General features: G+C 37.1%; 1 protein-coding gene across 1 annotated transcript; it reads left to right on the top strand.

Moving 5' to 3' along the window:
* The first annotated feature begins 201 nt into the window (after nucleotides 1-201).
* LOC129007734 (tripartite motif-containing protein 49D) lies at nucleotides 202-8,903 on the top strand. Its single transcript, XM_054438946.2, has 7 exons — nucleotides 202-334; nucleotides 2,924-3,338; nucleotides 3,524-3,619; nucleotides 5,362-5,592; nucleotides 6,309-6,331; nucleotides 7,209-7,306; nucleotides 8,404-8,903. The coding sequence occupies exons 2-7, from the start codon at nucleotides 2,928-2,930 to the stop codon at nucleotides 8,901-8,903; spliced, it is 1,359 nt and encodes a 452-aa protein (XP_054294921.1). The 5' UTR covers nucleotides 202-334; nucleotides 2,924-2,927.
* Nucleotides 8,904-10,089: the final 1,186 nt, after the last annotated feature.

The following is a 10,089-nucleotide window of genomic DNA, read 5'->3' as shown; positions in this document are numbered from 1 at the left end:
TTTCAGTCATGGTTTTTTAAGGAGTGATGATAATTTAATCAGCGGTGCAAAGGTGTGGTCTACATACTGCATAAACCTAATCATCTTATTCTCAACCTCTCTCAATACTCCACCCACTTAAAGAGGTGGGTGTGGTCTTCACAGATTCTTATAAAAGGACATAGAAGAGACAAGCTCAGTTTTCTCCAAAGGAGAAGGAGCGCACTTAGAGGGAGCTGTGTTTTGGTGACCTCCGAAGTTCGGTACTGCGGCAAATGAGCTCCTGACCTTGAGGAGTTCTTCACAGAATTATTTCTCAAAGAATCATTGTGGGAACCATTCAAAGAACCCAGCGGTGAGTGAAACTTATATTGACAAAATTATATCTTCTTTCCTTTACAAAATAATAAATTAGGGTGTTAAAAATATCTCATTATCTTAAATCTACACAACGATACCACTTGTAATTAATATTCCTACTATAGATTTTATGAATTATGAGGATACTAATTGTTGTTATTTTGAATTTTCTATCATTCTTCAATACAGTTTTGAAAAAATTGAAATATCTAGTGTTTGCTGCAACAGATAGGTATGCATAATGAATATATGGAGTTGATATTTATACATGTATGTACACATAGGTGTGTGCAAATATATGTGTAATGAGTGTACTAATAGTATACATCTGAATTGAGAAGACGTTAATGAATGTTAATTCATTCAGCATTTAGACATAACTTTAAATTAGTAAGGTAATGATGAGAGATGCAAAATAGTGAAACTGAAAAAAATGAGAAACCTCCCCAAAACATCCTAGTTTGGAAATCAAAACACAATTTTTTCACCAAATAAATATATAAGATATAATTTGATACGTGATGGTGGTTGCCATCTCACTTGAGTCTTAATCTTATTAAATGATGAAAATTTCCTTAAAATGACTTAGATGACCTCTGGAGAATATTTACAATTCTAAGATTTTTCATTTCTTTCAATAAAATTCAGCAGTGTTATCAAATAAAGGAGAGTAAAGAAAAGGACTTAAAATTGCCAAAGACCATAGTTTATATGCTAGTCAGGGCTCCCAGACAGACAGAATCATAGGATGTATATGTATACATGTAGAGATACATTCATGAGCCATTTCAGTCAACCACAAAACACACATGGTGGTCACATAAGATTATAATACCAGTATGTTTACTGTACCTTTTCTGTATTTAAATATGTTTACATACTAAGTAATTACCACCGTGTTACAATTGCCTACAGTATACAGTAGGGAACATGCTGTACAGTTTTGTAGTCTAGGAGCAATAGGCTGTACTGTGTACCATAGGTGTGTAGCAGGCTATACCATCTAGGTTTGTATAAGTATATTCTATCATGTCAAAACAATAAAACCACCCGGCTAGGCGCAGTGGCTCATGCCTGTAATCCTAGCACTTTTGGAGGTCATGGTGGGCAGATCACTTGAGGCCAGGAGTTCAAGTCCAGCCTGGCCAACATGGCAAAACCTCATCTCTACTGGAAAAAAAAAAAAAATGGAAAAATTTGCTAGGTGTAGTGGCATGTTCCTATAATCCCAGGTACTCAGGAGGCTAAGGCAGGAGACTCACTTTGACCCAGGAGGTGGAGTTTGCAGTGAGCCGAGATTGCACCACTGCACTCCAGCCTGGGTGACAGAGTGAGCCTCCATCTCAAAAAGTAAATAAATAAAACCTCCTTACACATTTCTCAGAACATATATCTATCCTCAAGCTACACATGATTCTACACGAGAGGGAATTCATCAGGAAAATTTGTTTGCTTGGTTATGGAGTCTGAGCAGTTCCAAATATAGGCTGTCTGTATGCTGATGGCCTGAGGATACCGGTATCTTGACTGAGCTCAAGGCTGAAAGCCTCAGAACCAGCTTCAGGAGAAAGAAAGAGGAAATTGCCTTTCCTCTGGCCTTTTCCTTTTATCTGAGCTACCAGCTGATTGAATGGTGCCCACTCACATTGAGGGATGATGGTCCCACTCAGCTCAGCAACTCACATGTCTCTCTCCTCTGGAAACACCTTCCCCGACTCACCCAGAAACAATGCTGCACCAGTTCCCTAGGTGTTGGTTAATCCAGTCAGACTGATACCTAAAATTCACCATCACACCATAGAAATATAATTACACTTCTTTAAGTTTAACAAAAGTCCTACTATATGTTAGTTCAGAGTCTGAGTATCCCTAGGAGAAGTTAATTTAATCCACAAGAAAATAAAAAGGCCCAATATCTTTAATGATTTTTTCTCTTCTATTCAACCTAAATTGGTTTAATTGCTGTCTTTTATTTGTTTATTTGGTTGGTTGATTGGTTTTTCTATTTTGTTTTGGTTTCGGTTTTTTATTTTACTTTAATTTTATATGATTCTAAGTCCTGAGATAAATGTGGAGGACGTGCAGGCTTGTTACACAGGTAAACATGTGCCACGGTGGTTTGCTGCCCCACTGCTGTGTCTCTCTCTCAAAATGTATCATAGGACCCTCTAGCCACCTTCTCGTATTTCTTTGGCCAAGGCCGTTTTTCCCACTCTTTCATATTCATTCAGCAGTTATATGAAAGAAGAATAGGAACAACTACAATTTATTCTAGGCCACTTAGAATCAAACCCAATTTCCAGATCCACATTCAGAAAAATGGGAATTTGAATAGATTAGTATTATGTTACAGACAGAAACCAGGAGTAGAAGGGGTTGTGAGTCACCCAGTCAGTAATATCTACTATAAAGCTGGGAGCCTCTCTCTGTGTGAGATTTTTATTTTTGTTATGGAAGAAATAATTTGCTGTGCTTTAATGAACACTGTCAAGAGAAGAAACTATAGCTATCACTTATCTCCACATGTTCAGAAGCTTTTCATCAACCCAGACCCCAAAATGACATGTTGCTCTTTCTTCCTCAGAAACATGAATTCTGGAATCTCGCAAGTCTTCCAGAGGGAACTCACCTGCCCCATCTGCATGAACTACTTCATAGACCCGGTCACCATAGACTGTGGGCACAGCTTTTGCAGGCCCTGTTTCTACCTCAACTGGCAAGACATCCCAATTCTTACTCAGTGCTTTGAATGCATAAAGACAACGCAGCAGAGAAACCTCAAAACTAACATTCAATTGAAGAAGATGGCTTCCCTTGCCAGAAAAGCCAGTCTCTGGCTATTCCTGAGCTCTGAGGAGCAAATGTGTGGCACTCACAGGGAGACAAAGAAGATGTTCTGTGAAGTGGACAGGAGCCTGCTCTGTTTGCTGTGCTCCAGCTCTCAGGAGCACCGGTATCACAGACACTGTCCCGTTGAGTGGGCTGCTGAGGAGCACCGGGTAAGTGATGCCTCTGGAGATCTATTTCTATAAAGGACATATGAAATTCCTGTGGGCCTGTTTTCTTGGAGATTGGGATTTACTAGGGACTTATTTGTCTCTCATTCTGGGCTCCCTCCCTATGAAACAGTCTGCCTGTTACTTTATAATCTTCACTGGTGCTTCAATTTATGGCTCTTTTGCAGGAGAAGCTTTTAACGAAAATGCAGTCTTTATGGGAAAAAGCTTGTGAAAATCAGAGAAATCTAAACGTGGAAACCACCAGAATCAGCCACTGGAAGGTTAGTCCTGTGCAACTCAGTCCTGTACTGAGTTGCTGAGCTCAGTGGGAACTTATGTTGGGCAAATGGGTGACTCTTAAAATAGGAACTTGATATCAAACCGTAATGTTTCTGGGAGCCCATAAAAAAAAAAAATTGAGAAAATGCGGCCTCATTTCTTATGTAGAATAGTGTGACTGTTAGATGGGATTTCTGACAAAACCATTGATGTTACCCAAAGCATGCTGGTTTGTTTTCATACAAACCTGTAGCTATACACCAACAGATACAAGAAACTGAGCCATCTCACAGCGTTCTATATGTGCTTGTTGGATAAATGCTAGGCACAAGATTCGTCTGGCAGTCATGGAAAGCTCAAGTGAACCTTCTGAGCCTGGTTCATTCATTAATCTGAATGCTGGTGGACAAGTAGTATTTGGAATTGCGTGGAAAATTTGAGGCAGAAAGAGTGACAGGGGAAATCTAGGGCGAACATGAAATTAAGAATCTCAACTAATTAATATTGAATAATACATAACATATGATAAGAAAAGTGGTGACAAATATGGATTTGTGTCTTGAGGGAGACGTGCAAACATGCCCGAAATACGGGAGCTAGTATCTAAATATAAGGAGAACTCTGAGGACTTCAGAGAAATATTAAAAACGATTTTCTCTTTGTGGATGTATACTCTGAGGACATGATAGCTAATATTAATGTGTTGAAAAGTATTTCATAAGAACCTAGTCTATGTTGAATATTAAATTAGAAAATTTGCCAGTATAGAAAAAAGAAAGCATCTTTGTCCTCACAAATCGTACAATCCAAATGAGAGAGGCAAAAATGGTCAACATGCAAATATGTGCAATACATGATGTGTTCGAGTGTGGTAGGTTCTTTGTTGGTGAATAATCAAGCAGGGAAGTAGAAAAGGACAATAGAGGCCAGAAACTGAAGATTAGTGTCTGAGTTTCAAACAGGGTGTTCAGAAAAAAGACTCACTGAAAAATTCAAATTGAACAAAGTTTCGAAGAGGAAGGGGAGCACGAAAGTGTGTATGGATGTATATGTGGACCATGAGTGTGTATATATGTATATGTGTGTTTGTGTGTGTGTGTGTGTGTGTGTGTAAAATTCTAGTTGGAGAGAATAGCATATGCAGTAATTTTGAGTTTGTGTATATTTGAAGGTCTGGGGAACCACAAAGAAGTCTATGTTTCAGATTGGGATGACTTAGAAAAAGAATGGAAGGAAATGAATTCAGGGAGACAAAGATGGCCAAATCATAAATGCAGCCTTATTAGGATAGGCTTTGCTGGGCAAAATGCATTTAGCTGGACATGTTAGTCTAAGGTCATTTCACGTATAATGAGTTTAAGCAACTTGTTACGTATCTCAGAAATAGAAATAATTATTTCCTTTCTAGTAACTATAGCTCTATACTCCAACTCTTAAGCGTGAACTGTTCTTACTTTTCCATAAATATGGGTTGGAATAGAGAAATTCAAATTGTCGTTGTTTTTTTTTATTTCCAACTATCTTGGAACACACATTATCTTGAATAAATTAAATGTAATTGGTCAGATACATCTATGTTGATCTTTATGCAGAAAGAAAGGAAAAGAAAAAAATTTGTGGATTCTAAGAACTGGCAAGACTGAGGTTTAAACTGTTGGATGTTCAGGAGACAAAAGTAATCAGTGAGACTTAATAGGCGACAAAGAAATACATTTCTCTTTTGACTAACCCATTATCACTGCAGGATTATGTGAATGTAAGGCTAGAAGCTATTAGAGCTGAGTATCAGAAGATGCCTGCATTTCATCATGAAGAAGAAAAACATAATTTGGAGACGCTGAAAAAGAAGGGGAAAGATATTTTTCATCAACTTCATTTAAGTAAAGCCAAAATGGCTCATAGGAGGGAGATTTTAAGAGGAACGTATGAGGAGCTGATGAAAATGTGCCATAAACCGGATGTGGAGCTACTTCAGGTACAAACTCACAATGTGCTTTCAGGTTTTTGACTATTCACATGTATAGGTATTTTCCTCATGGCTGAAATCCATCTCCTTACCTTTATTTCCATGATGTGTTTCCAAAAACACATTCGCATAACTAATGCTACTTTATTGGGAGAGTATAGCCCCGCCAAGGGATTCTACCAGGCCAAAGGTCCCTCCTACTTTATCCGCCAGCCACAAAACTTTGTGGAATGGTCAAGGTAACAGCCCCAATAACTATTCCCCAACTAAGTCAATAATACATTCTGGGTCGTCACACATGTATAAAATAGTGGGTGATTCATTTACATTTAGGTTAATTTGAGGACATGGCAAGATCAGAAGTTTTGGGAATCTAGGCTCACATTAATGTTATTGTGGGAGCCACTCATTTGGGTAATAGGTTCTGGGAAAGATGACTGAGTAGGTTATTCGAGGTAACCATGGAGCATAGACTCTCTGGGCCTCTTCTCCCTTCACTTCTTTAGAGAATGTCTTCAAGACTCAGACCTTCCCAGGATATTAATTAGTGACAATACGACTGACTGGGTTTTTCATTACAGAAGAAATAGAAAATGCTTTGCAGAAGAGAAGATGGTAGGGAAATAATATCTTGAGGAACTGACTCCAAATTTCATGCTGAACTTAATGAAAGATGCATCTTGTGAACTGCACTAAATCTTTCTTTCTTTTTTTTTTTTTTACAGGCTTTTGGAGACATATTATACAGGTGAGTGTGTACCTGTATTTTAGCATATGTTCTTTCACTTTCCACGAATATCAAAGCAGTCTCTACCAAAGTCATGGCATAAATGATTAAGATATTGATACTACTTTTTTTTTTTTTTGCATCTAATTTCATTCCCACACCAGAAAAGACAAGACCACTAAGTAATTAAATACATAAATAAATAAATAGTGAAGTAAAATTAAAAAAAAAACATGTTTATTCCTGATTTTGTTTTATTGCTTAAAAGCCTGCATAGGTGAAAGATGAAGTTTTGTTTTGTGGATGGTGAGAAAGTCACCAGAGGAAGCAGGAGAGAAGTGGGGGAAGTATTTTAGCCGTGAAAAAGTTGATGATTTGTTGTTCATACCTATGTACATATCAGTTAACAGTTCTGAAAAATAGATTGAAAAAACTGTGGAGTGTTAGAACTGTATAAGTCTCTAGGGAAGCTTGTTTCTAAAAGGCAGGTCTAGCTGCCTAGAACAAGTTTCACATTCTTTATCTTGAAAAGGAAGCAGCAGATGCAGCAGTCTCCCCAGAACCCCGCTATTTCAGACAAAGATGTCAGGGGAGTCTGCCAAGAAGTGGAACGCAGAATTTCCTTTCTAAATATTCTCAAGGCCATAAGGCTAAGGAACCTTACCCATTTGGGGCAAAAAATATGAAAGATCAGACTGAATTCTGACTCAGACTCTCGCACTATGCTTTAAAATTCAGAAACTGTAAATAGAAATTAATTTCATAAAGGAAGGAATAATTTTTGAATTATCAAATTTGTGGGTTCAAAGGATTCTCACAAAATATCTTTAAAATACAAGTAGTGATTTTTATTTATTTTATGGCTGTAGATGTTGTAACTGCAGGTTTTTCCTTGCAGGAGTGACTCCGTGCTGCTGCACATGCCCCAGCCTCTGAATCTAGAGCTCAGGGCAGGGCCCGTCACTGGACTGAGGGACAGGCTCAACCAATTCCGAGGTAAGTCTCCACCCATAGGCAGCACTCCCACTATCTAAATATTATTATTGTTAGGATCACATAGGTAATATTTCACCCTTATCAAATATTTTACTACTTTATAGACATAAGTGAGCAACATAATCATGCAACCCTTTTGTATCTGTGTCTGTATAGTCAGATTTATAGCATTAAGTTTGAAAGATAGTGAAAAACAAATACATTATGGCCTCCTATGTACTGAGTAATGTAATTGGAAAAAGGAGTAGTGTAGCAAATTTAAAAAACGAGCAAATGGAACAATGCTCAGAATGAAGTTGAGTTATTTAATGTTAAATACAAAATTTTACATTTCTGTAGTGTATTCATTTGAACAGCTAAGAACTGTTCTTTTGGGGAATATAGTTCACTGGAGATTCTTGGGGTTTTTAAATTTTTTAAATGGATATATATTATGTATTTCCAAGAAAATTAGTTAATGGGTAAAAATAAAAAGAAGAAATCATTTTGTGAATGCAAGTAAAATTACAAACTAAAAGAAGTTCAGTTTAATTGCAATATGAAAAGCTACATGTTAAGTCTAAAATCCAGCTTCAGCCCCAAGCTAGCATGGAGGGCCACAGAGAGACTGGTAAAAGATTTTGCAGAAATCTGCTTTACATTATCACTTATGACATGTACTTACGGATTTTTATCCAGTTATCTAGAGCGGTTCTTGAGTAACAGAAAATCTTCACATTCTTTCCAAAATGATAGCACTAGTTTTTAAGAATAAGAAACATTTCTAAATAATGATCTTGATAACAGCACGGCATTTAGGGCATATAATGTGCAAATTTTGCTTTGAAAATTGGATTGAAAGAAGTTGGTCTTACATTTGGCTCTTGGTATGTAAGTTTTCAAAACATTTTTAATATCTGTGGTTAGCGTTTTGTTTTGTAGATAATATTAACCATCTCTATACTTTATTAGAAGTTACAAGCAAAAGTGTCCTTGGGACTTTACATTTCCTGGTAAATTAACTTCTTGATACAACAATTTTTGCTTATTTACACATGCCTATGCATGTTTTCTTTTTTCTATTTATTTATTTATTTATTTATTTATTTATTTTGCAGTGGATATTACTCTGCATCATAATGAAGCCAACAGTCATATCTTCCGATGTGGAGATTTGAGAAGCATTTGTATTGGATGTGACCGTCAAAATGCACCCCATATCACTGCAACACCTCCAAGTTTTCTTGCATGGGGTGCTCAGACTTTCACCTCCGGCAAATATTACTGGGAGGTCCATGTGGGGGACTCTTGGAATTGGGCTTTTGGTGTCTGTAATAAGTATTGGAAAGGGGAGAATCAGAATGGCAATATATATGGAGAGGAGGGACTCTTTAGTCTTGGGTGTGTTAAGAACGGCATTCAGTGCAGTCTCTTTACCACCTCCCCAATGACACTGCAATATGTCCCAAGACCTACCAGCCACGTAGGTTTATTCCTGGATTGTGAAGCTAGAACTGTGAGCTTTGTTGATGTTAATCAAAGCTCCCCTATATACACCATCCCTAATTGCTCCTTCTCACCTCCTCTCAGGCCTATCTTTTGCTGTATTCACCTCTGACCAGAGACAAATCAGAAATGTGTTCATCTGCTGTGGGAACCCCTTTATCCCAGAAAGCCCTCTTCCTTGTGCCTTATCCAACAGGACAGATAGGTTCTGTTTTATGTCTTGAATTGCATTCTAATGTTATTAAAACTCATTTATTGTGTTACTATTAAATGTGGTAAAAACACTAAAAGTATACGTATTGGTTCTTTATTAATTAATTTTTGAAAAGTCATTATTCATGATCATGGCATAAAATATATTCTCTGTTTCTTTTTTCTTTATTTCTGACTGCCACTGAGTGAAATAATAGATGACAGACATGTCTGAATGGAGTTAAAATCAGTGGAAGAGAGTCGGGATCTTTTGCCTCATGCAAAAACTTGGAGTGAAGTCTTAACGATAACTGGGAAATGTTGTTTTTCTTTCTCGTTATCTAACTGTGTTGCACTTATCCATCATGTTTCATCGTACTAATCTATCCTTTGAGTTAATGCCATTTGACCTTCTGGGCTTCACTTTGGAATTCTCACCACATATATAAATAATCCTGCATTATTAGTGCGCTCTTCTACATTGAAATACACAAGGTGATCAGAACAATGCTGGATTAATTGAATTTTGTTTAAAAAAGTAACTAAATATTGACTCCTACCTCAAAAGACACACAGTCATTTCCAAATAGATTCAAGTCCTGAAGGTAAGGGGAACATGATACAATATTCTCATAAGGATTTCTTAACCAGGACAAAAATTAACAACTAAAAAAACTTAGTTGGTTTATATTAATGATGACATCTGTGTTTCAAAAAACATGACACAAGAATTGAAATGCAAACCATTAGTGGAGAAAGATATTCACCCGAACATATATAAAATACAATACAATACACGTGCATGATGAATACTTAAAATGTATTTTAAGTGTTTTTCCAGATTCTTCCAGAGTGGCATAGAATAAACTTGGATGGCAGAGTCAATGATGAGATTAGCTGTGGAAATGGGAAACCGTTTTTTGGAGGACAGTAGTAATGCTGTGAACTTATGAAAACAACCAAGTATTGGGTAGCAACTAAAATGTGTCTCCATAACGTCATTTTACAGATGCGTATCTGAAATCTGAAATTTGGGAGAACATTCTACTAGTGTTCTCTAGTGAGAAAATACAGCTGGAAGGAAGATGGGAGGGAAGATGAAGGAG

Source organism: Pongo pygmaeus, chromosome 9, assembly GCF_028885625.2.
Source record: "Pongo pygmaeus isolate AG05252 chromosome 9, NHGRI_mPonPyg2-v2.0_pri, whole genome shotgun sequence".
Classification (NCBI taxonomy): domain Eukaryota; kingdom Metazoa; phylum Chordata; class Mammalia; order Primates; family Hominidae; genus Pongo; species Pongo pygmaeus.
This window is presented reverse-complemented; position numbering and strand designations above follow the sequence as displayed.

Bases quoted from the DNA above. Each gene is read 5' to 3' on its own strand.
- LOC129007734 (XM_054438946.2), top strand. From the start codon at position 2,928: ATGAATTCTGGAATCTCGCAAGTCTTCCAGAGGGAACTCACCTGCCCC. The intron at 3,339-3,523 runs GTAAGTGATGCC...GCTCTTTTGCAG, and splicing joins GGGCTGCTGAGGAGCACCGG to GAGAAGCTTTTAACGAAAAT. The intron at 5,593-6,308 runs GTACAAACTCAC...TTTTTTTTACAG, and splicing joins CGGATGTGGAGCTACTTCAG to GCTTTTGGAGACATATTATA.